The sequence below is a fragment of the Taeniopygia guttata genome, chromosome 5 (assembly GCF_048771995.1).
Source record: "Taeniopygia guttata chromosome 5, bTaeGut7.mat, whole genome shotgun sequence".
Lineage (NCBI taxonomy): Eukaryota > Metazoa > Chordata > Aves > Passeriformes > Estrildidae > Taeniopygia > Taeniopygia guttata.
Window position 1 is genome coordinate 61,126,654 of NC_133030.1, and position 26,888 is coordinate 61,153,541.

Genomic DNA, 26,888 nt, shown 5'->3' on the forward strand with positions numbered 1-26,888 from the left:
TTGAAGTACTGTTAACTGACAAAATATTGAAAAACACATTTTGTATCTTTTTCATCGAAAAGAAGAAGCTGAGTTCTTGGTAACCCCAGAAGTCACTTGGCTGCTGGGGCAGATTGAAAAGCAGGGTGGATTCACACCCAATTCTTTTGGTTGAAGCCCTGATATCTCCAAAATTGCAGTTCTGGCATCCCCAGGAGAGCCCAGACAGAGGCCACAGCATGGATGCCATGACCCATGGAGAGAGCAGCATCCCAGGGGAGCAACATCCCAGAGCAGCTGCTCTTACATCCCATGTGGGGTCTCAGGACCAGGAGATGTCACAGTGCTGCCAGCAGAGACCCTCTCCAAGGGAAAATACACAAGTTTCTTGCTCAGTGTTGGAACTCTAAGCAATAAAGACCATCCCCTCCTAAAATCCCAAGGGAATGAAAGCAGGCAAGCCCAAAATGCAAGGGAGGCATAAAAAATGGGTTGGTCTCTACCCACTCTATTCCAGCAGGACATCCTGTCCTTCCAGTGCCTAAAGGGGTTACAGAGAGCTGGAAAAGGACTGTTTACATGGGCATGAAGTGACATGACAAGGAAAAAAGGATTCAAAGTGAAGGAGGGGCAGGGTTAGATGGGATATTGGGAAGGAATTGTTCCCTGTGAGGGTGGGGAGGCCCTGGCACAGGGTGCCCAGAGAAGCTGTGCCTGCCCCATCCCTGGAAGTGCCCAAGGCCAGGTTGGACAGGGCTTGGAGCAACCTGGGACAGTGGAAGGTGTCCCTGCCCATGGCAGGGGGTTGGTATGAGACGATCTTTAAGGTCACTTGTAACCCAGATCATTCTGGGATTCTGTGATTATGACTCTGCAGTGCCCTTGGGCACAGACACAGACAGGGCCCAGAGCACATCCAAAACAGTGAATGAGCAGGCTCATGGGAGGGCACCATCCCACAGCTTGTCCTGCTGGAAACCCACCACAAAAACACACAGACACAGCACAGCTAATGAAAAATGGCTTTAGAAAACCTCTTGGCTCAGCAACAGAGGTAACAATAAAATGCTAAATACATTTTTACATCAAGAGTGGATGCTGCATTCATAAAAAAAAAAATATTCACAGTACAAGCTCATAGTTTTCTTGTAAAAGAAAACTCTCTTTTTTGAATCCAAATACTTTATTTAGTGGTGAGCTTCTCCCTTACTTCAAAAAAAGTTAATTTGGCAACAGAAATCAAACATCACTATGTTCCTGCAGAGGGGATCACACTTGATTTCCTCTCTGCTGCCATTTCTGTCACCTTTTGAAACCCCTCTCACGCTGCCAAGGACTAATTCAGATTTTAAGTCCCATCTTCAACATTTCAGCAGGGCCAGGAGCTACCCAGCTCTGCTCCTCAGCTCTGCTTTCCTTCTCCTCAGCCCCTGCAGCTCTTCCCTGAGGTGCTGCACAGCCTGCAGGATGTCCTGGCGCTGGGGATCATCCTCTGCCCTCTCAGTGTAGAGCAGGAAATGTTTCACAGTTTGGGAGAGCAGCGTTTCGGGATCCACGTCCCCCCGGCCCAGGCGCAGCATCCTCTCGCAGGCGATGGCGAAGTTTTTGTGCCAGTTCACCGGGTGATGGGGATGGGAGTTGACAATTTCTTTGTATGACTGTTAAAAGGAACAAAAACAAAACAAAAAAAAGCAAAAGAAAAAGGAAAAAAAAAAAGAAAAAGGTAGGGGCAGCAAATTAATTGAACAAAGTGGGAGCAACAGCTTTTAACAGTACTTCAAAACTGCCTGGAAAGAAACAGATGCTATTTAGATGTCCAAGTCCAGAGCTGAAGTATTTCTGTAATTTGCTCTGTGTTTGCCATTCAGCAGCATGAATCAGAAATCCAAGGGGGGCTGAAACGTTTCCCTTCCAACAGCAGCTGTTTGTTTAGAAACATTACAGATGATGGTGATAACCCCACAGCACATTATGTGCTTCCCCCGGAGAGGTGTTACACCAAGCTGGGGGAAAAAAGAGATTTAACTGCCGCGCCTGCAAGACATTTACTCAATATTTCAGGAGATCAGGATGTCTTCCACAGGACTTAAGCAGTCTGTTGACTTGAGTGGGAATATTCATAAGCTCAACAGCAGGCATGTGCCCGGGAACTTTGCAGAACAGCAAAAATCACAGCAAAACAGGCAAGAATTTAGGAAACCATTTGTTGATTCTGTGCTGGACTATGAAATACTGCTCCTCTCTGCTGATACACACTGATCACTTCGTGCATCTGTTGGCATCTCAGGCAGTCCAGTATTTCCAGAGATACCTACACCAGCTTATGGGTGTTATTCTTTGGTGTGAAATGCAGCAGAATTAATTTGCAGCAAGAAGACTGTCGGATTTTACACTTGCTGGCTCAGACTGCACGACTGTGTAATGACAGAGGGGACAAGTGCATAGAGGGGACTTCAGGACAAGCAATCTCTTGGCATGGGTTTGGAGGCCAGCACAGACAACATAATTATAGCAAAAGCAGGGTGTTGACTGGTTTGCTTTTGGCACCCTCCGTGACCGAGGGGGCAAGCAGGAATGGATAAAATCCCTGAACAAATCTCTTCGAATCGGCTGTGCTCCCAGTTTGGATAAACAAGGGGAATGCAGATTACAGGGCCTGCATGGAAACACCATATTTCCATGGGCTCCAGAAATTTAAAAGAAAAGGGGGGGGAAAAAATTATGACAGAGGCTAAAAATTTAGGATGCAGTGAGCACTTCTAACCCAAATGCAGGACTTACAGTGTATGCAAATGTGTAAAGTTGTGCTTTCATTTCTGCAGTCACACTGGCCTTTTCTGCGAGGTCAAAGATGAAGAAAGCTGTTTTCATCCTAGGAAAACAAGAAAAACTTCCATGTGGGAACTGCTTAAATGCAGCCAGCTCACATCACAGGGTTATACACAGCTTCAACACGTCCACATGTGGGACAGTCAAGCCACCAGTGACATAAATTTCTCTCCATAATCTATTTCCTCACCCTACATCCCAACTACCTTTGAGAGACTTGGGGCAGAACCTTTTGGTGAATAAAACAGTCACTTTCCTGAAGGTTTTGCTGGCATGCTTCCTCTCATCATGCCAGCCTTTTCCTTCTGAATCTTGGCACTTGCAGACCCAACAAGGCCACTGCCCATCAAGCTGCCTGCTTTGGTGTGTGTTTCCACACCAGTGAGCTGGCAGTGCCCACTGGCTGCTGGAAGAGAGCAAAGGAAAATTACCTGGCTTGCCACATCTCCTCATTGGCGACAGCTTCCCAGGAAGAGGGGCTGAAACTAAATGGGAATGGAAATAAAATTCAGCCATCAGATCCACGTGGTTTCACCCACCACAGCCCTTCCAGCCCCCGCAGCTACAGACCTCCCAGGCAGGAGAAAACCTGTCATGGAGCCTGTGGCTCTGACAGCAGGGAATTCAGCTGATTCTCTGTCATTCAAAAAACTTTGTGCCTCTCTCTCCACAGAAGGAGTCTCTGATATATCAGGTGTTTCACAGCATCCCAGATTTCAGAGCCAGAGATGTTTTTTACCACCACGGGTCAGCCTATGGCATTTAAACATCTCGATGTCTCCATAATTTTAGATCCTGATCAAGTTTTAAAGTCAGAATTGGACCTCATACCTGACTAGCAATGTTGCTGTTTTTCACACTGTTAAAAATCACAGATCATAGAATGGTTTTGTGTGGAAGGGACTTTAAAGATCATCTCATTCCAACTCCCTGCCAAGAGCAGAGACACCTTCCACTATCCCAGGTTGCTCCAAGCCCCATCCAACCTGGCCTGGAACACTGCCAGGGATGGGGCAGCCCATCTCTCTGGGCTGTGCCAGCATCTCACCACTCTGACAGGGAAGAATTTCTCCCTGCTATCTCTCCAGAACACAAAGCATTGAGATTATGGCTCTTGTTTGATTCCTCTAACACTGCAGCGGGTGTGGCAATGCTGCCGGCAGAAAATGCTGAGCAGGAAGGAGCAGAGGCTCCTCTGCCACGTGCCTGCCATAATCTTCAGTCCAGTTATAGAGATTCCTTGTGAGACGAATCCACTCTCCTGGGTCAAACACAGCTCCAGAAGGAACCAACTTTTCACACGTCCCCCAGGGCCAGAGCGAGTGGCTCCTTCTCCAGGTTGAGTCCCCTTCATGAAGACCTATGCAGACAAACACTTCCTTACTGCCAAAAAAAAACCAACAGAGAGAGCCATGGTGAAGCCACCTCAGAGACTGTGGGCCACCCCGTGTCCCCACAAACCAGACCACGCCACACTGTGCAACAAACACACCCACCCAGCACATCTCCCGTCAGCACGGGCACGTTTTGGGGCAGTCTGGAAAACAGATGAATTCTCCATCTGGCCTTGCCCATCTTGAGCAGCCAGGACAGCTGGCACATCCTGTCCTCTCTCCTGGACCTCCCAAACAGGCCAGAAGCTGTAGGAGAAGCCCATTTCTACCCAGTGGCACCTGGCTGTGCTCCTGTGCCTCCCCACCCTCGCAGGGCTCACCCCAGCTAGTCTAAATGCGGAGGCTATTCTTATTCGTGTGAGTATCTAATCCTTTCTCCACTCTTACTAAGCTATTTTTATATGATGATTATTCCTGGAATACATTCATTCTATGCTAATCAGTTGGCCACAATGTTCACAAAGGAGAAGCAGCAGCAATTTGCTCTCCAACCATCGTCGTTCTGAGTACACAGGAATGTTCCTATTCTCTGTGATGAATTGTATCGACACCAACAACAAAAAATCATCAGTAAACACTCCAACAACAAAAAATCATCAGTAAACACTCTGCAGATCACTTTTTTCCCCTCTCCTTCCTAAAAACCAAACCAACCTCAAAACAACAGGCAATATTATATCCGGATGGAGTTACTTCTGCAGAGATATTTTGCTTTAATTGCAAAAATAATCTCGCCACCGGGGAGGAAGTCAGTGGAGAAAATTGGTCTTTTGGATGCAGTACCAAGCTGTTCCATAAACAATTTCCAGAGGAAAAAAAAAAAAAGGTCAGAGATTTTAGGAAAGCTGTTACATATGAAAGAAATGCTTACTGTTTATTTACTTTGAGGAAACGATGGAGATTAAAGGCGAGCGTCCCGTCGGGTAATACTCCTTCCACGGGATTCCACCGGTTCCCGGGAAAATAAACGCCAGGTAAATGCTTTGCCAGCTTGGGTAAATACCATTCGTAAGTCATCATCTAGAATAAAAGTTATTATCACAATTTGAACAGGAATCCGAAGATTTACATCCAGAAGAAATGGTTTCTCCAGGAGTAGTGACCATTTACTTAGGGAAGTCACCTACCATGTCAGCAGTGAACATGAGATCAGACCGGGTCACCATGGTCAGACTGGTCACCATGGTTAAATCAGCACCAGACTGGGTCACCATGGTCAAATTGGGTCACCATGATTAAATCAGCACCAGACTGGGCCACCATGGCCAGATCACAACACCAGACTGGGCCACCATGGTCAGATTGGTCACCATGGTTAAATCAGCACCAGATTGGGTCACCATGGTCAAATTGGGTCACCATGGTTAAATCAGTACCAGACTGGGTCACCATGGCCAGACTGGGTTACCATGGTTAAATCAGCACCAGATTGGGTCACCATGGTCAAATTGGGTCACCATGGTCAGATCACAGCACCAGACTGGGTCACCATGGTTAAATCAGCACCAGACTGGGCCACCGTGGTCCAATTGGGTCACCATGGTTAAATCAGCACCAGACTGGGCCACCATGGTCAAATTGGGTTACCATGATTAAATTAGCACCAGACTGGGTCACCATGGTCAAATTGGGTCACCATGGTCAGATCACAGCACCAGACTGGGTCACCATGGTTAAATCAGCACCAGACTGGGTCACCATGGTTAAATTACAGCACCAGACTGGGTCACCATGGTCAAACTGGGTCACCATGGTCACACCACAGCACCAGACTGGGTCACCAGTGCCTTCTGATCAGAGGCACATGGTCCTCACTCCACCACAGAATAGCCACTGCTGATAAGACACTGCTGGTTTGGTTAAACACCAGGAATTGGGTTTGGGGCGTGCCAACAAGTTGCAAAGCCAGTTGCGAGGATGATGTGGCAGTGGAGGTGTGGGTGACCCATCTTGTAACTATTTTTTTTCCTTTTCCCATTTCTCAGTGAAAAAGGAAATGTGCACGCCACACTCCATCCCAGAGTTACACACTACTCTTTTTTAAAAAAAATCAATTTTATTTATTTCTACATCATGAGTTTTAAGAGACCCTCTCAAGGAGACAAAGGAACAACTGAATTTCTGCAGCTTATGCTTAAATCTGCCTTTCTAAACAGCACTTTCTGAACATACCTCCTGGTCCACTAAGGTGATATCTGGCCTCATCCCCTCACAATAATGAAAGTAACGAAGAGCATTCCCAGGCAAGTCTCCTCTTAGCAGGATCACTGCTCCCACTGGCATGGAGGCCAGCACATTCCTTGCAAACTTATCAACAACGTAGTTGTTGCTCTGATCACAAGTGCTGAAGAGAACAGATGAAAATCAGAATCTTAAAAACAGACATTTGCATGGTTTTGAGGAAATTCAGAGCAATTTTATGCAACAGGCACCCACAGGGGAAATCCATCCTGGAAACATCACAGAGCCACAGAAAGTTTGAGTTGGAAGGGACTTTAAAGAACATCTCACTCTACACCTTCCACTATGGAAGTTGCTCCCAGTTGTTCCCAGGTTGCTCCAACCCCATCCAACCTGGCCTTGAACTTCCAGGGATGGAGAGTGTCAACAACTTAATCACTACAACAACTTAATATCTCCCTTTCTAGAGAAAATGAGATACAGGAAAAAAAAGCATTTAAAGAACAGGCCCTCAGAAAGCACCACCCACTAAAATTTTGCCAGAATACACACTAACTTCACACCTTAACCTTAATTCTAATTTCTTCTTGGGCTAAATCTAAAACCTTATTAGTGGGTGCTGGAAGTGCCAGTACAACGTTGGTTCTGTAGAGCATTTGAAATCCTCCTCATCCTTTAATGTTTCCATTAAGATTGAAAACCCCAAGTCTTTGTAGTATGAGGCAGAAGTTGATTCACATGATCTGAGATTGGATTCTTTTCACTAAAGTTGTGTGCACATATTCCAGGTATGGATTCAGGTGAGACTTGAGGACAGGAGCTATGATTGCCTCACCTATGGACAAGCCTTTGGAAAAGGTGTGGCAAAAAAGGATTCCTGAGGATGAAGTCTACATTTCCTTGGTCAGCCTGTACCTGAGAATCCCACTGATTCCCATCCAAGCAACTGCATGGGTTATGGGATGGGGAAGCCCCAAACTACAGATTTATATCTTTAAAAATGGGGAAAAATCAGAAAAAAAACTTCAGGGCACAAGGCAGCGTGAAGGAAAGCAAGAGAAGTTCAGGACACATGAATTCTGCCAACCTCCTTAAGGAGAAAAAGCACAGATTTACAAGGGTTTTTTGGAAGTTTATGTATCTACAGAGCTGTTTTCCCTCAACCTCTGTGACATCCCCATTCACAGCCTGGAGTTGGTGACTCTGAGGAGATCAAACCAGGGGGTTCTGCAGGCTGTGACCATGCAAGCTTAGGTGGGGTGTGAAAAATGCCCTTCCCACTCCCAGCCAAGGACAGAAACCCCAGGAGCACCTCAAGTCACCCTGCGAGGCGGCACCAAGGGAACTTCTCACCTGTAATTTGCCCAAATTTGAGAAGCAATGAGAGCAAGAGCAGGAAGCCACTCCAGGCATGGCAGCAGCCAGGTGCCCTCCAGCACAGTGCCCCTGCCAAGGCTGGCCAGCATGGCCAGCCCCAGCCCTGCCAGCACGGCCACCACAGCACTGCTCTGCAGCCAGAACCGCTCCACCTAGGAGAGAGAATCCCAGAATTTGGCTTGGGTTGGAAGGGACCACAAAGAACATCCCATTCTACCCCCATCCCACACCTTCCACTAGACCAGGTTGCTCCAAGCCCTGTCCAACCTGGCCTTGGAGTTGTATTTTGGCACCTCCTGCAGTTTCAAGACAACTGCCTGCTGCTGGTCAGGTGGTTTTAAGGTTTTGGATGTTTCTCTCAAAAATTAACATGTCAGAGCAACTTTGGGAGTGCAACGTACCACACCTAGAAACAGAGGCTTTGTAACATCCAAATTTGCTCTCCAAGCAAAGAAAAGGGAATAAAGGCAGAGCATTCCAGTGAAGAGCCAGATCACAGGTGATTTCTGCTGCTTTTTCCTATTAAAAAAAATAATGTATCACTCCTGAGACATGATGAAAAACGAAGCAAAAATTATACGTGCTTGAACTTCTTGCATACCTAAATGCACTTAACACAAGGAGCTGATAAGTCTTTCTTTACCTTTGTCATTTATGAAACTTCTGTTTTTAAAGCACAAAACCATCAGGATTTCAGGAGTTTTAAGTTTGCCATCTACCAAGGGATATTTTGCTCTTAATAATTGATGACCACAGCCAATTGCTGCAATTTCTGCAGCAGCAAGCAGAAAGCAAAACAAGCTGCCCATGCAGGCAGTAAGAAAAATTGAGAAAAAATGCACATTGAAGCAAATATTGTTCAACTTACAGCAGTGCCACCAGTGCCAGGGCAAGGACGGGAAGGGAGAGCTCTGACTTCATCTGTGCCAGCTGGAAACTGTGGAGAAATTAAAGAGTGGATTTGTCACCCCCAAATCATCCCTGCACTCAATCAAAGTGTCAGGAGAAGCACGGAATAAGCACAACTGAATATATTCCCATTCTGCTGGGATTAAGTCTACCAGAAATGGGACAAGGGTGGGTTATATGGCAGAATTTTTAAGGTAAAATCACTGGGATAGGGGATTCAGTGTTTTTCCTTCAGTGGGGAAGACAGAGGGCAAGGATGCTGGACACACACGGCCCCAGCTCTGCACAGGGTGAGGAAAGAAAGGCCAGGAGCCACTTTGGCCCAAAGGACAGCAGCAGCAACAAGTTACTGTCCACTGAAAGGCACAGCCACGGTGTTACTCACAGCAGCATCTCTCCCATACTGGATCCTGCCTCGGACTTGGCCTGAAATAAAAACAAAGGAAACCCATGAGGAACCCACACACTGATTGGGTATCACTGGGGCAAGGAAGGTCTTCTCATTTTCTCTTTGCAAGAAAGGCAGCAAGCTCTGCTCCAATCTTCACTGCAAGGTGCTCTCCCACGTTCCTGTTTTATGTGATTTACCCCCTGGGTAAGCATTTCTTCAAGGTGCTGACAACTCATTATCCTGTGATTAGAGCATGTCCTATGGTTTAACCACGATCTCTGCTGTATCATGGAATGATTTGGGTTGGAAAAGCCCTCTGAGGTCATCGAGTCCAACCATTCCCCCAGCACTGCCCAGCCCACCACTGACCCATGTCCCCAAGTGCCACAGCAACACATCTTCTAAATCACCACTGCCCTGGGCAGCCTATTCCAATTCCTGACCATTCTTTCTGTGAATTTTTTTTCCTAATATCCAATCTAAATCTCTCCTGCCACAACTTGAGGCCATGTTCTGTATCTTCATGCTGCAATTATTTTCTGTGACATCTCCCCACAGCCTGACACAAGCTCAATTCCTCCTTGCTTACCAGACTTGTCCCTTTCTCCTCTGCCCTGACAAATGCAGAGCTGTACAAAATCTTTATGAGATAATCAGAATTTTTATTGCAGAGACTTGCAATCCATGGCACATGTCTGGGAAAAAGACATGCTATGTGGAGGGGAGGAATTAACTTCATTGCTGCTTGTTGGAAAAGTGGCCACCAGATTAAAGAAAAGGTAAACAGATTCAGGAGGTCTGGAAGGAATATTTAATCTCAATAAAAATGGAATAGTTAATTGCATCCAGGATTTGATTAAAAAGTAAGTGATAGAGGATACAGAGCCAGCACACAGCTCCTGAAGCCCCACCTTGCTGGCAGCTGATGGCCCTGGACACATCCATCACAGAGATAACATTCCTGATCCATGGCTTACAGGTGGAATCCTCCCCAAAATATTTTCTGGGCTTTTTTTTTGACCCTGCCTGCCCTTAAAACAGAGCTATGAGATGTAAAAGCTGTCTGTCCATCCAGCAGTGCTCTGGCATTATCCCAACTGGCACCGGGACCAAACGTTTGGATTTTGCTGTATGTATTGCTCCTGCTTCAGACAAGTTCATCCTAAATGTGATTTGTGGTGTAGGATTACACGCAGTCCATCCCTAAGCCTCCTGAACATCAACTTGAATTCATCACATTTGATGGAGAGAGGAGTTAAGGGATTTGCATGCCTCGGTATTGCTCTGCCCAGTGGAGGCTGATTCTCAGGAGACAGCTGGGAACAGGACAACAGGGGAAGTCTCACAAGTCCTTCAGAGGGTGGACCTGATCTCTGTAGGGGTTTTGGGGCAGATTTAGTGGCAGCAGCAGGAATTAACATGTCTTTTGACACACATCCCACAGCCACACAGCTCTCTGAGTAGGGTGGAATGGCACAGTGACAGTGATGCCGTGTCACGCTGGCTGCATGTGAAGGGGGATTTCTGAGGATGTGGGGCTCCAGGACTCCAGGGAGTGACAGAACATGCAGGTCACACCTTTTTATTGTTTTCCTCCCAGTGGTGTGATTTCCCAGCCCTCTTCCCTGAAAGCTTGGAAGCAAGACAGATTCTGGGATGATGGCTGGTGATTTCTAGGGTGGCCAGAGCCCAAGCATTCAAGTCAGGGCTGGAGGAGAAGGATGCAAATCCTACACTCTGAAAGCAACCATGGATTTTTCCCTCTCTTAGCAAGAGCAGAGACCTCAATAACTCAAATCAGAGGTTCCTGAGAACCCTCAAACCAACCATTCACTTAAATTCAACATTAGTAAGTTAAGAGGAATAATTTAGAACCCTCAAACCAACCACTCATTTAAATTCAACATCAGTAAATTAAAGAGGAATAGCTTTTAAATGAAAACTGCTTGTGACCTCTTTAAATGTCTGAGTTAAAAATAGAAAAATAAGACAATATTCATCTTAAAAACACCACAAGATTGATGTCACCGACTCCCTTTGGCACAGTTTGTTCTTTGGGCTCCTACACACATAAGATACCCATACAGCTCCCAGGAAATAATTTGGCTCACCCCATAAGGCAATGAGAATTATCTCTTTGCTTTCCCAGCCATGTGACCCATTCCCAGAAAACCTGACAGGTCAGGAGGTCGAAATCCGAAATGAATGCTTAAAATGAAACATTTTCAATTTCCTTCCCCGCAAGCCCTTAATCATCATGAACAGAACATTTCTGCTGTTGCATAAGTGAAGAGGAAGCAATTTAGGAAGTGACCCTTGTTTACCAGATTGAATGTCCCATATTCTTCCCTCAGAAAGTGGGTCAAAAATCCTTGAAAAGTCGTCTGGTCTCCCCATGTCCAGCGGGCTCGATTGAGGTAGGACGAAGCCGGCAGATAGAGATAAGGCAGCAAACCAGCCAAGAAGCATAAACCCAACTTCAGCAAATGGCCTAAGGACAATTCCTGCACCAAAATATGTCATATTGCATAACAATGTTTATTTTAGTTTAATCACGCTGGAACTTCAAGAACAGATAAAGAAAAAACATCAAATATATTTACACAGAGCTGATCTCTCAATTTATAGTAAGTCCCTACAAAATGCTATGTTAAACCTTACGATTTTGTGGATTACTAGGAAACTGCATCAAACTGATCTCCTTTGCATGGCAGGGTGAAATTTAAGTGAAGCAAATAATATTAGCTAGGACTCATGAGTATCATACTCATTGCATCTTTCACATTTAAATCATGGCATGACATGCATAGATGGCTGAAGCACTGCAAGGCTGAGATAACCCACTTTGCAGCGATTAAGAGTTGGCTGGTTTTCCATCTGGCAAAAAAAAAAAATAAACCACCCCACATAAATGCTGCTCTAGTACAACTGCACACATCATCACCATCATCAGGAGTCAGTTTTGCCATTTACTTGATCGTGATTACGCTGGCTAAATTGGATAGGCCAACTTTTGGGGTGGGATTTTCGAGACTGCCTAAGGGGTCAGGGAGACAAGACTTTCAAAGGGACTTCTGTGCCTAACTCCTTTAAGTGCTTTGGAAAATCCCACCCTAGAATATTGCACGCTTGCTTTGTCGTTAGCCAGTGCCCTGTCAATCAAAGCACTTCCTCAGCATTTGGGGTTACTGGGAGTGATGATCTATGGAGCAGAGAAAGGAGCTTGATAATGATGGTGGTCAGAGCTCCTCTAGAAGAAAGGTGGCTCATTTGTGCTTTAAAAAGGCAGTTTTCCATCCATTTCTATCTTATTCAGTGGTTTCCTGCAGCAGGCACTACTGGGCTGTCCAAAGTATTTCCCAGGATTATCATACTGGCACAGCATTGCCTTTGCTGGAAATCACAGAGATCTCTCTAGACCTCTCTGCCCAAAAAACCCCCCAAAAAAACTGTTTAAAGAACACAAATATATTGCAGAAGTGATTCTTGATTGTGTTAATGGAAATACATGGCCAGAAAAGGGGGTTGCAGGGGATGCTGAAAAGATTTTGGATCAAGCTTGTCTGAGTTGCATCACATTTCTTGCAGCTCCTGTGCTTCACCCAGGCTTAGTTATGCCCTGTGACACTACTGAGAACCACACAAGGTGGATGTGGCTTTTGCTGGTTGCCACCAGAGAGCCAACACACAAAAACTCATCTCCAGGTGAGCTATGATATGGGGAAATTTGAGTTTTCAGTTCCAAGGATTATTTGAGCTCACAGTGTACTTGCAAGCAGATGGGGCAGAGCACTCCTGTGCCAGGGGACACAAGTGGGTCACAAATCACCAGCATGAGCAAAGGCCCTAAATTGTGATCACAGAACCCCAGAATGGTTTGGGTTGGAAGGGAACTTAAGAGATCATCTTGTTTTAACCCCCTGTCATGGCAGGGACACCTTCCACTATCCCAGGCTGATCCAAGCCCTGTCCAACCTGGCCTGAAACACTTCCAGGGATCCAGGGGCAGCCACAGCTTTTCTGGGCACCTGTGCCAGGGCCTGCCCACCCTCTCAGGGAAGAATTTCTTCTTAATATCTAAATCTAACCCGAGCCTTTATCAGTTTAAAGCCTCTTGTCCTATCACTCAATGCCCTTGCAAAAGCCTTCTTGAAGACCCTCTTTAAATCAGACCCCCTTGAGATCAGTGGCTGTGGTGTCAGACTGGAACTTCAGTGGGTCATGATTAATCACGTGCATTAGCTTAGAAGTGGCACAAGTTCTGGGGGAGAAGAATTAATCCCAGCCTTAGAAAAACAGAGGTTTGAGTGTGTAAATACATACCCTCTTTCTGAAAAGCCGTGAGAGAACCCAGGGCACAAGACAAGCAACATAAAGCACTATGGTGTGCTGATTGCACAGACTGAGCCCACAGCAAAAGGCACCCAATTTAGAGATCTGAGAGGAAAAAAAAAAAAAGTCACAATTACTATTTACAAGTTTGCAAAAACATCCAGAGATCAAAAAAGATTCAGCACAGCATCCTTACAGGAGAAAGGCAAACACACCAGTGAGCATTGGTCAGTTGTAATACAGAACCCAGGGGATTTTTTTATTTGTTACAGGGAGATTCCAACAGTTTAACAGAAAAAATTCCTTAAGGCGTGTCCAGATGAACAGCCATGCCTTTATGCACACAGAGATCCTGTGCAGCATCACCACATCCTAATGATGGGATGAGTCCAATTCCTGAGCCCAGCTGCCCAGCAGAGGCTGCCCAGCAGTTCGCTCGGAGTGATTTTTCAGAAATGTTCTAAAATACAACCATTATCTACAGAAATCTAATTTTTCTGTAACAGGAATGATTTTTTCCTCTTTGTTAGGCACACAGGGCTAAAGTCAGGGCTGCACAAACTTCCTAAGTCAAGGGAATTAAAGGTGACACTCGTCATTACTCCAAAACCTCAAGCCTGTTCCAGTGCCCAACCACTCTCTGGGGAAAGAACCTTTTCCTGATATCCAACCTAAACCTCCCCTGCTTGTTTCAGCTTCTGGTGAGGGTGGTGTGTGAGATGCAAACACTTGCCTTGGTGTACTGATGGGATCACCTTGTAATTTTTAATTAACTGCTCAGCATTCCACGCTGGACACTGCCCTGCCATGGAAGCACCTTGCCAGAAGTTCAGAAAAACCTCTGTGGGTCTCAGAGCTGCCTGGCAGGGCTCACAACCACCTCAGTCATTTTTTAAATACATGGATGAGCTCCAATATGATGCCTGCATGAGCATCTGATTTATGAAAAGCACTGCAAGCTTGTTGTTGGCAGCCTGGCTTCTTCCAGGCGTGGGATGCCAGACACTCAAAAAAAACATTGGAACAAGCTCCTTAACTGCTTCTGAAAATCTAATTTTGAAAATCCCATTGGAAACTGGGCATGTGAAACATGGGAGAAGGTTGGAAAATGCCCAGCTCCATGTCTGTAGAGTTCAGGTTGTGGGGATCTTGGGATGTTGTTCATTAAAAAATAATAATTACCCCAAAAAAATCCAATGGTGAAACAAGATCTCTGCAGCCATTGATAAAACATGTTATTTGAGAACTCATGAAGCTGAGTAAACTACCACTGCAGACTCCCGAAATTCTAGCCTAGCTCGACAAAAATCCCTTTATTCACACAATTTACAGGAGTCACAGCAGGCAAGTCTGTCGGAGGAAAGAGATCAGATGTTCGGGCAAACAAAAGTAGAAAGAACAAGACTGCTGAGCAAAAATATCATTTGGCTGACTAGTCTGTTTATAAAGTAGAAAATACAGCATGAAATTTAAAGTCTCTGTGTTTAACAATGCCATTATTTTAGGGGCACATTTAATTTCAAAAGAAAAACTGATTGAAAATTTGCTCGTCCCTGTTTTTGAGTTGGAACCTGGTTTCTGATTAGATGAAGTTTTCTGTAAAATATATCCATTTACCCCGAAGAAAATTACCAATTCTTAAAACAAAACCTTGAACACTCACAGCCTAGTTTGTGTCTTTGAAGCAGGATGAACTAAAATTTAGATTTAAATTATTTTGATTTTCCTGCTTCCATCCTGTGAGTATTAAATAAATCAATCCCAAACCCATCCAACAGGTCCCAACTCAATCCTCAAGCAATGTGTGCAGGGTTTTTTCAATGTTTGCCACTTTTGAACATCCAGGTAAGTCAGGGACGGACCCCACCCAGCATAGGTGCTGAAGCAAGACCCAAAACTTGGCCTTTTTATTTAAACAAAACTAAATCAGCAGTAAACGGACAGGAAATTAAACAACTAAGTGATAACCAATTATGAAAAAAATAAAGAACTATTCACTTTTCTTGAGATGTTTTACCTTTGATCTCTCTTTTGCAGTGGATGCTTCCTCAAAATGAGCAGTGAGAGCCATCAGCAGCCCCACAAACAGATTGTTTAAGCTGAAAACCTCCGCCGTGATGGACCACTGCCATGTTAGACGAGAAAATGAAAACACCCCCGCAGCAAGGATTCCTCCAGCATATGAGCCAGAAAGCCTGCAAACACAGATAACATGAAATCTTCTTTTCCAACAAAAAAAAAAAGCCTACTTTATTGTCCTTCTTTTTTAAATTTAAAAAAAACCCAACAAACCATACTGCAGCAACAGCAACGAGTGCCACCCAGCACCCTGCCAAAACATTATATGGTTAAGATGTCCCTAATAATTTCTCTGTTAAGGACTGCCATTGGGAAGAGCAGAGGCTGTTTGCCAGCCACCCAACACCAAAGAATCTGCTTCTTCTCACCATGAAAACTTCCAGGATTCAATTTGCTTCAGAAATCCTGATGAGGGAAGGCCCAGAGGGTCGTGGTGCACAGAGCCAGGGAGTCATGGCTTTAATGGGATACTCTGGAGGAGATGCCAGCAAGGGTACAGCCTTCAATTCATCCAGGAGCTGAATTAAGAGTGGATTAGAGCTATTCAGGATGGACAGCATTGGCAGGGCTTTGCTGGGGGGGTTTTGGTGTCCTGGGCATTGCAGCACCCACAGTCCAAGCAGGGAGAGGTCAGGAGTGTGGGAAATGGGTGCCAGCTCCAGCAAGAAGGAGGGACAGGGTGAGGCACCCACAGCTGGGCTGGCTGTGAGCCCAAAGCTGGCCATGTCTGTGACTCCCAGATGGGATTATGGCACATTCCCCACGGAGCTGCCTGCTGCAGCCAGCACAGGGAGCCCACAAGGTGGAATTCAGGAAAGCCATTCCACCACAGTGGCTCTTCCCACCCAGGCTCACTGGGAGCAGCTCTGGCTCTGCCTGGCTGGAAGCTCTCCCCTTTAGGAAGTCACCCTGAAAAGACTCAGTGTAGGGCACCACAACATGCTCAACCAAGCCTTATCCAAAAACACAAATAGCTGTGGCTGTGGTCAAAGCTACACTCCAGAAATTCACCATTCCACTGTAAGACTCAGCTAGTCTCCACCACAAATTGGGTATTTTTCTAATTCCACCCCAGACACACACAGTTCCATTTAATCCTAACAATTCTAGCAGGTTTAAGCCAAAAAAATTATAAATTATCCAACCTCTTTATCAAGATACACGTGTGATTTCCACGTGAGATGAAGAAGCTCCTGATGGAACCCTCTCTACAAGGGCTCCTCTGCTTGGTTTGCCAGAGAAGGTATCTGGAAAATAGCACTAATGATTTTTATCTGCTTTGTGAAGTATTTTGAGATCTGCACCTGCAGGATGTAGCCAAAGGGTGAAAAGTATGGAGAAAAAAATGAAGCAATTCTGAGGTGTTCAAGGCCAAGCTCAAGGTGACAGAGAGTTCAACATCAAGAAGTCTCAAAAAATCAAGAGTTGGGCAAAAACCTAAAGAAAAATACCAGGTAAGCACAGCAGGACCATGTGTCATTAAAAACCAAGTTGTCCCCAATACACAAATCCACTTCATGATGCTCCTGTTTTGACTAAACCATTTAAACATTTCAAACTTTTAATTATAAAGAAACAACTCCATAAATCCCTTTGAAATTCTTGCAGGGAAATAAGGTAAAAAAAAAGGTAAAACAACTTTTCCAAAAATCTTCAGGAAAGCAGCATTTTAGGCAAACATCCCAATCATTCACCAATTCTCCTTGTCTTCCCCAGAAAAGGCTCAAACATATCATCAGAGTTCAAATGAGATAAAAGAAATCCCATCCTCTTGACAAAAAGTCTAACCTGTGAGCCGAGTTTTATGAAACAAGGTTTAAGCAAAAGCCATTCAACCCAAAGCTGAAAGATTTATCCCAGCCATGTGGGACAGAGGACACCTCTGCTCACTGAGCAGAGCAGGGTCAGGAGCCCAAACTAAGCACAGCCCACACACCTGTCAGAATCATAAAATCAATCACAGAATGGCTTAGGTTGGAAGGGAACTTAAAGATCATCCTGTTCCAACCTAAGCTATGGGCAGGGACACCTTTCACTACCCCAGGCTGCTCCAAGCCCTGTCCAACCTGACTTTGGACACTTCCAGGGTTCCAGGGCAGCCACAGCTTCTCTGGGCATCCTGTGCCAGGGCCTCACACCCTCACAGGCAGGAATTCCTTCCAATATCCCACCTAACCCTGCCCTCTGGCAGTGAGAAGCCATTCCCCCTTGTCCTGTCACTCCAGCCCCTTGTCCAAATCTTTCCTCATCTCTCTTGGAGCTCTTTTAGGTTTTGGAAAGGGTTCTAAAGTCTCCCTGAAATCTTCTCCAGGCTGAACAGCTTCCTTAGGAAACTCATGGGAAATCCAGGCTGTGACAGCCTATTTCATGCTCGGAGCACAAAGCTCCTCTAAGTACCACAGATGTCAAATAACCAAATGGTAATGTGCTGTATTCTTGAAGAACATCAAGAAAACAGCTTTGGGAAGTGCAACCTGGACACCAAGAGTTTTACTGCAGGTTCTGTTACCAACAATGGAAATGATGGATTTCTGAGTTTGAAGTGGAAGCAATCAGAGCAGGTATCTTCAGAGGAGGATGAAGAGCACCTGGCAGAAGAAATGCAACAATCCACAGCACACAGCAGCACCACCTGGACAAGTAGAAATTAATCCCATGTGATTATCAACATGATTTTGGGACAAATTAAATCAATCCTGCCCTGCAGCTGGGATAATGTGGTCATACAGCTCATTTTGATCAACATGAGGGTCTCCATGCTCCTCTGCCTCTGCAGCCTCTTGGGATTCTCCAGCACAGAGTGATAATGTGTCACATCTCTCTTGCCTCAGAGCCAAGATGACCTCAAATGGCACACTGTCCAAGGAGGTGACAAAAAACCTCAGGCATGGACAGCTCAGCCACCTACACCACTTTGGGCCAAAGACCAACCTCAAGGTGGAAAAGATACTGATGGGTGTTCAGTGGTGCAAGGCAGAGTGAGATGAAAGAACTCTCCAGAAAAGGAACAAAGATGAGAGTTAAACAGAAATGGGAAAAATTGAAAAAGCAAAGTGATGGGACAGAGCTCTGAAACTGAGGTCAACAAGCCTAAAGACAAGAACTGATTTTTCCCCCATCCCTGGAAGTGTTCCATGCCAGGTTGGATGGGGATTGGAGCAGCCTGGTCTAGTGAAAGGTGTCCCTCCCATGGCAGGAGGTTGGAACAGGATGAGCTTTAAGATCCTTTCCAACCCAAACCATCCTGGGATTCTGTGATACTCTAAAAAGCACAACAAAAATTGCAAAGGAGCACAGCTCAATCTACAACTGGAGATGTTGGTGACATGTTACATAGGACATTAGGGGTCCAGAAGACAATGGCTGCTTTAATTACAGGCACAGAGGGAATTCTTGTGGTTAAGACAGAATATTTTGTGGAAGAAGGTTAATGCAAGAGCTAAAGGAGACTTCCCCTAAGTCCAGCAAGAGCTCAGAAACACAGTGACCAATGTGGAGACAGAGGTCACTTATGTGGAAGATAAGAAGTTTTTCATGGCACACACTTGTCTCAACAAAATCAAACATCAGGCCTGGCACTGACAATGCAAGTATTTCCTGCAATGAAGCCCTGCTGGACAAGATGGAATCACAGAGCCTTTGGGCTCAGCTGGAGCCTGGAGCCCCCCACTCTGCCATCTGCACTGGCTGAAGGCTTCCCTTGGTTGGGAGAAGGAGAAACATTGTGGATTTTTTCTGGAAATACCTTCTAGTTGCTTAACACTGTCTTTCCTTTTGACAGCACATCAGGACTGCAGAGCTGAGAGCAGCGGAGAATTATCCTCGCTCAACTTCTACTTGTGCTTCTGTCTTTAAACAATTTTTCAAATAGAGCTGAGGTGCTACAAAACACGGCAAAGGCACCCAACAGCTGAATCCTCGACTGGCCTCATGGAAAAGCAACATCTTAGGAGAGCTTTACCCCAGTATTTTGGGGAGCAGGGAGGGTAGATAGCTGCTCCCCCAAATCCAGCTTGTTCCCCCTGTCTTTGGGCCCAGTATGAGAAAGAACAGCCCCAGCACACAGGAGACAGCTCATGGAAAAAGAAAGGAACCGAAGCCATGGCAAAAAGTGGGAATATCTTCATGACCATCATCAAAAATCACACTCAGAAGGGAGAGAAAGAGTCAGCAAAGGAGAGGTCACACAGTCCTTTTTGAGAAATATTTTCCCATGGCATCCCTAAACATAAAAGGAAAATACTAAAAAAAATAAATTATGATTTTGTTTTCCTTTTCAGGCATGCAAGTGAAGGAATGTGCTGCTGGACCTCAGCTCCAAGGATGCAGCCAGTAGGAATTTGCCTTAATCAGGACTCTTTTAGCTACAAGTTTTTATTAAGAGTTTGCAGGAACATTTGGGAAAACTGAAATTAAATATTTTAACCTTTTTTTTTTTTTTTTTTTTTTTTTTTTTTGCAGTAACAGTTTTTAGCTTCTCACTTGTTGGCAATCACTAAAATATGCAAAACTGCAATTTCAAATTTAGTCTTTCCTTTAAGTTTGGTAAAATTTTCCTTTAGCCAAGGTTACAAGTCATATGCATTTAACAAAAAAAAAAAAAAAAAAAACCCAGCATTTTTACTTTTTATTTATAAAACAACAGCAGATGTTCTATATTTAATAATTCCCCAAAACGTATTAAATGATCGGCATAAAGCTATACATGGATGGGAACTGGAATTTAATTAAAATGTTTTCGTTAAATGCAATCTTCAGTGCACTGGATTCATTAAGAAAAGTAAGATAATTGTAATGGTTTATATTTGAAGCTGATGTATTTAACACTGGCAACACCTATCTGTACCTAGTGAAATAAGCTGATTATTTCTGCCTTCTTTTCCCTCCAAAACTTTACAGGCAGGAGATCTTAGCCTTCCATCTTTTTTTTTTTTTTTTTTTTTTCAGGCAGTAGAATAAGAAAAACTCTCCTGATTTATAAAATCTCTACTAATTAACTAAATAATGGATTATTTTTTTTAAATTTCTGTCTGTCTCTGCACCTGCAGATGATGACTCTGATGTCGATGGTTCCCTGTTCACTTCCACAGACCCCAGCAACTTCTGTCTCCGCAATTCTGTGGCTTTGCAGTAGCAAAGATACATCCCTTGAATGCATTTTTATTTCAAGGCAGTGCACTAAAGAGTTAACATTTTGAATTGAAGAGGTTTTTCTTGCTAATCAATAATTTTAAAATTTTTTTTTGCTGAGGTTAAACAGAAAGGGACATAGAAGACTCAACAACCAAGCTTCCTACTGATAAATTATAAGCGTGCACGCAAATCGGCGCTGAAATAGAAGAATTATTTAAAAATTAAAATCCAAACAGGAGTTTAGGGCTTAAGTAACAATAATTATCCCCAAAAACCCCAATCCCTCTGGGTTTGCCTGCCTCTTAGCCACAAACACTCCATGACAAAAGGCGGTTTCTCTTGCTCTCAGCGCTGAAGAGCCAGCTCAGGTACTACAGGGAATAGCAAACCAGATTTTATTCTTCCTCAAGGACCTGGAGCTCAATAGCCACTTAAGCCCTGCCCGCAGCAGGAGGAGGAGGAAGGAGAGCAGGGCTTGGCTCATCTCTCCTGGTTGAGTCCCATGGTCACAAGGAGCGAAGGGAAAAGAGACCGAGCAGAGAGGCATAAAATAAAACCAACCCAGTCTGGTCACAACCAGCTGCTGTCCTTCATGTGAAATGGGACTTCAGCCTCCCACAGCTCCAGCATTCCCACAGACCCATGATTTCTGGGATGGGGGTGAGCAGGCAGCACCCTCACCTCCCACCACATGCACAGAATGCCTCATGCCCAGCCAGGGACTGCCACCACTTCTTGACTTTTCTTTCTTGTAGTTATTTTATTGAAACACCAGAATTTGGAGAGGGGATGGTCCAGGGTGGTTAAGGAGCGCTGAGCCAGTGAGGATTTTGGCAAAGGGGAGCTGGTCCTTGCACCCTCTCACACACATCCTCCTGGACTGGAGGTGTCCAGTTAGGACAGCAGCTCTGAAGGATATTGTCTCACCCCTTTGGAAACATGGACCTGTGAAGGTCACCAGCACATGCAAGAGGCATCTTGCACCCCATCCCTTGTGCCCTGGGGCCAAGTCACCTTGGATCCTCTTGCTGGGAGGATCAAACTGGTCTGGGATGGCAGCAAAAACCTCTGTGGGTCCATGTTGGGTCTGGACACCAGGGATGGGAAGAGGCCCCCATGACAACTCGTCAGGGAAGCGAGGAAGGAGACATCCCAACCTCACCCTTCCATGCTCCAGGATGTCCATCACCACTGGAGCAGAGCCTGCCTGCAGCAGCCCCTTGACAAGGAAGTTTGGTATTTAAATTCAACACTTCCATGCCAAGCTATTCCAGAGCAGCTCAACGAGTGGAACAGCTCATGACAGATCTATAAAATGCACACAGGGCTGCGCTGCTTTAAGAAATATCACCCCATACTCACATTCGAGTTGTACAAACTGTGCTTCCAGCCATTACAAATGAGAAATTCTCTCCTGGTGTCTTTGCAAGTGCAAAGGGTGTATTAGTTCAACCCATTATTTGATTCACAATCCTTGGAAAATAGATACACCTTTATCCCAGGCTCCTGTAATAACCAGTGCCTGCTTCCAGCAGCCAAAAAACCCCAACCCGCAGTAGGAGCTGACTTGAGCTATTTAAATGTTTTATAAGTTGGCTTTTTTTTTTTTTTTTGGGTAATTGCAGAAACTTTTCCTAATCTGACATTTGTTAAAACCCCTTATTAGAAATTATGCAGCCGCAGAAAAAAAAAAAAAAAAGAAGAAGAAATTAAAAAAAAAAAAAGAGAGGGGAGGGTGGGGGGAAAAGGAAGGAGTTGAGGGGGGGAAAAATAGAATAAAATATAAAATAAAATAAAAATGAGCTGGCTTCACAATTACCAAGTCAGCCCATGCAGCCCTTCGCTATTGTACGAGTGGCATAAACCCCCCGGCGGCCTATCAGCTCCCTGGCAGGCAGGGGGCTGCGCTATTCAAAGCGAGAGATACAAGCTGCAGGGCAAAAACCTGGCAGCTCCCATCTGACCCCCCAATCCCCGGCTGGTGACAGCTCCAAGCTCCATGGCAAATTAGCCCTTCTCACATTACAATTGCAGGAGACAGATTCCATTAGCGGTATCTGAAATTGAGTGGAGAGCTGCTCCGTTATCAGACTTGACTCATAAGCGCCGCTATTAATCAGAGCTATGATAGCATTTATATATTTCAAGCTATCTGCCGCCGCTGTGATATTCTGCTACAAAGGGTTGATGGGACTTAGGGAAGGGAACAATGGAGCTTTCTGGGAAAAGCAGAGTAAATCAAGAAAGTCTGTGACTTCCGCACATTCTGAAGGGATTGCGGTTTACATAAATTTTCTCCCAATTGGAGATTGAGCTCTTCCTCATCTTACACATGGGATTTAGTTGTCACTCAATGGTAACAGCTGTGAAAAGGTGAAGCGGCCCACCGCTCAGAATATTGCCTCCGCTTTTAAAGCAATTAACCCATGAACAGGAGGATACCTGGTGATATCAAAGGGATTAAGCCAGGCAGTGCATTATTAACATTTCCTTGAACTAATTCTAACTCTGACTAGCTGTCAGAAAAGACTCTTCAGTCTTTAAAAAAAAAAAAAAAAAAAGAAAAGAAAAAGAGTTTTTTTGCCCTGCTTTTTTTCTTCCCCCCCCCTCCCCACCCTTTTCAAAATGAAGCAGAGTTACTGCAGCCTCGTGTGCCTACTTTAGAGCCAAATGCAAATGAACAGATTTGGCAGTGTCTTCAAACAGACTGAACTCAGCTCCAGTTTATTCTGGGGACAAGTGGGAAAAAAATAAAAATAGATATGTGATCAATTAGCCAGAGGTCACAGCAGATTTTCTAAAAGCAAATTGGAACCTGAGTACATTCCTTTCTTCTGTCCCTCTTAAAACTTTGTAACTACTTCTCACTAAGCACAGCTGCTTCCCAAACACCCAAAATGTTCCTGCTGTGCTACAACAGAGATAATCTACGATAATCTGTAATCTGGAAAAATCCAAACATGCCCTCTAAGGAGATTCCTCCTTCCCCAAAGCCCAATTTCCTAATTTCCAACTCTGGCTGAGCAGGCACGGACTCTTCTCTCATCCCTCCATCTTCCCCAAGTCATGTCCATAAAAAAAGGGGTCAAACTGTTCTCAGGGATGATTCCTACTCTGGCAAACCCATGTAGGCAGAGACATGGAGCATTTCCTCACTCACTGGGGCAGCAGACAACTTTTCCCAGCACTGGGCAGTTTTAAGGGAGCATCAGCCATGAGGTCCCTCTGGGATGGCCATGAAGGTCACGGATCCTCCTGGTCCTCCATAGGGACCTTCCCACAAGAGCTCTAGAATACACATCCTGGGAGCCAGAAAGCTCAGTGCCATCAAGAGGGTCAAGTGGCACTTCCAAAACATTCCAATGATTTCAAAATGATGGAATCATTTTGATGATTTCATTTTCCAACATGCCTAATTCTCCTTTTTGTTGGTGGTGGGAGAAGAGTTGGCTCTGGGTTTTATACACACTCACAGTTTGTTGCCTGGAAGGTTTAGTGAGCAAGGAATACATATATATACATATAAATATATGTTTGTATAATGTATTAGTACCAAAGTTAACATGATACCCAGAACAGCAAACCAAATAGATGTAAATTGCTTAATTTAATGCAACATCTTTCCCCTTTTCAAAACCCTGTGTCCAACTCAGCTGGCAAAAACTTCCTACAAATACTTGGGCAATGACACCATCTACTCTGCTCCTGCCTCTGCAATAAAACAGATTTGTGTATTCAGAAACCCCAAAACAGCCAAACTATGAACGGTATAGACTGAAAAAAAAATGCACTTAGAGCAGGGAAAAGCTTCCTATTTCTCTTTGCAGCAGAGAAGGCAAAGAATGCATCCCCTGTGCACAAAATGACACTTTGGCAATCATATTATAAGAAGATAATTGGTTTACTTTGTAAACTTGCTATGCTTTGCCTCCCACAGTAAAACAAATAAATAGTTGTTTAAAGAAACAATTCTAGAGCCGCACTCACTGAGTCCTAAAAACATAAAGCAACTCCCCCTCCTTCAAAGCAAAGATGAATTATTTGCCTCAGTTACAAGCAGTCCGAGAAAACTCTTTGTAAATGGCATTTTACGATAATTACAAGCAATTTATTAAGACTGTGCAGAGGGGGGGAAAACATCCATACTTGAGAAGTAACTCAAAGGAGCACACGGCTCGTTCAGAGATTGTCTGGATTACTGACAAAAAGGCTTTCTGCATCAATGTGCTGCAACATAATTTTGCTTCGAGAAGAACAATCCAGGCTTAAAAAAATAATGTAATTAAATGAGCAATATTGTATATTATAACACAATAAAATTAACAAACAGACGTGATGCGGCGGCCGCTTCCTCTGGACCCCAGCGCAGAGCATCCCGCCAGCCATCACCTGGCAAAGGAGAAATCTGCTCAAGGAATAAATTCCACCCTAATCCCACACGTGCCACAACATCCCAAACACCACGGAGGGAACCACGACTCTTCTCCTTAAGGAATAAAACTGTCCCGACCTGCCAAGGAATAAACTCCGGGAAATGACTGAAACAAAAAGAATCAATGGGGAAATTAATAATAAAAAATTAAATAAATAAAAGGGAGAGATTTACTGCATGGGGATGTTGGGAGGGAGGGAGGCACGGCAAAACCCCCGCGCGAGGGTAAACAGCAACGCTGCCCGGCTGGCGGGGAGAGAAGAAAGGTTTTAGAGGTTAAGTTCAGGTCAGACGACAAATGAAATCGTAACAACCCAACTGACATTGTATAATGTCTTCTTCACTCGATCAATAGGGCAGCGTCAGCCCCATTTCCATAGAGATGGCTTCCTCCCCGCTGGAGAGTGGCTATTGTTTGAGCAGGCAGATTTGCCACTTGAACCGTGTTGCTCCTCAAGGATGTGTACTTCATCAATTATTTGTACTCCTAACATCTACATATTTTCATATTAACAGCCACGTTTCACACGGCAAGAGGAGCAGGTGCTGATTTTGCCACCGGTACCTCGTAGGGGCTACCCCATCAGATTATTTTATTTAAACACAAAAATAACGGGGGGATTTGATAGACCCGTTTAGTTGCTTTGTAAAGATGGACAAGCCCAGTTTAAAACACACCACATCACCCCCAGACAGCTACAGCTTCAAGCAGACAGTGCCAGTGAGCACTTTCTAATTTTTTTTTCTTTTAAAAATAAATAAAAAAGCAGTAGTTTTTCTTCTTTTTTTTTTTAGCCAAATGAATGTCCCAAAAAAATAAATTAATTTTAAGGTGCTTGAAAGGAAAATTGTAAAATTGTAATTTGGAAATAAAACTGATGTTACAATTATTTAAAAAAAAAAAGCAATCACTGCAAGGCTGAATAATTGATCCTGTCAGTATCTATGAAATAATTTCTGTAAGTCTTAATAGTTTTTATCATCTCTCACTTGCACATTTTCCGTTCCTTCATGCAAATTCTAAATTTGACAGAAGCGCCATCTTCCAAATCCAATTAAACACCAACAGAACACCTAAACCTTCAGAAGTGCTAAAGTAATTCCTAAAATAATTCTCAAATTTTGCCTGTCATTCCTCTCCTGTGTCCTTATTTCTCTAAAGGAGCGATTGCATCATTTCCAAAGCAGAAAGCGGGCACCCAAGGAACTGTCACACTGCGGTTCAAATTGAAAACCAGGGAAGATCTTCCAAATAACTGCACTAATGGGAACAACCATCATTAAAAAAGAAATCAGAACCAAATATAGAAAACCTTTAGGAACTCCTTGCAGGAGTTTTTAACAGAATGGAGCCGTGCTCTGATGCTGCGCTGGGTGATGTGCACGGGAGGGCAGCGCCGCTTCCAGCTTCCCAAATCGGCTGTGAAATACAGGATATTAAATTAAATAACGCCGGCTTAATTACATGTATTACCCACCAGTGAAAGCAATCACTTTAAATGCCTACATAAATACTTAGGAACTACTCAAGCAATTCCAGTAGGTGTGCTTTGGAGCTGATGCTACGTGTGAGGTGATGTGCAAAAAAGCAACTCCTCTTCAGCAAAGAAAGATGGATCCTGTGGAATAAAGTTTAAGTGAGCTCAGGGCTCTCAGGCTGTGCAGAATCTGCACCCCACCACCTCCCCATTTATTCCTGCTTTTATTTCTAGGTTGCTTTCACTTCCCTGGGAAGGTTTCCCTTAGGGGTAGCTCTGGAAACGGGAGGGAGAAAAAGGGCTTTTGTCAAAATAATCCGGGTCGGGAAGCGCCCCGTCTCATCCCGAAGCGCCCCGATACCATTTGCAGCCTC

General features: G+C 44.5%; 1 protein-coding gene across 1 annotated transcript in view; it reads right to left on the reverse strand.

The window, feature by feature from the left end:
* Positions 1–989: 989 nt before the first annotated feature.
* The window catches only part of TMEM260 (transmembrane protein 260), a 33,002-nt gene continuing 7,103 nt past the window's right edge, over positions 990–26,888 (reverse strand). Inside the window, exons 4-16 of the mRNA XM_030275215.4 lie at positions 15,410–15,587; positions 13,384–13,497; positions 11,385–11,564; positions 9,055–9,095; positions 8,629–8,697; positions 8,162–8,279; positions 7,737–7,912; positions 6,375–6,546; positions 5,074–5,222; positions 4,015–4,191; positions 3,240–3,293; positions 2,761–2,851; positions 990–1,637 (exon numbers count right to left, since the gene is read on the reverse strand). Coding sequence (XP_030131075.4) covers positions 1,365–1,637; positions 2,761–2,851; positions 3,240–3,293; positions 4,015–4,191; positions 5,074–5,222; positions 6,375–6,546; positions 7,737–7,912; positions 8,162–8,279; positions 8,629–8,697; positions 9,055–9,095; positions 11,385–11,564; positions 13,384–13,497; positions 15,410–15,587 — 1,792 coding nt within the window. The 3' untranslated portion in view covers positions 990–1,364. The remainder of the gene's footprint in view (positions 1,638–2,760; positions 2,852–3,239; positions 3,294–4,014; positions 4,192–5,073; positions 5,223–6,374; positions 6,547–7,736; positions 7,913–8,161; positions 8,280–8,628; positions 8,698–9,054; positions 9,096–11,384; positions 11,565–13,383; positions 13,498–15,409; positions 15,588–26,888) is intronic.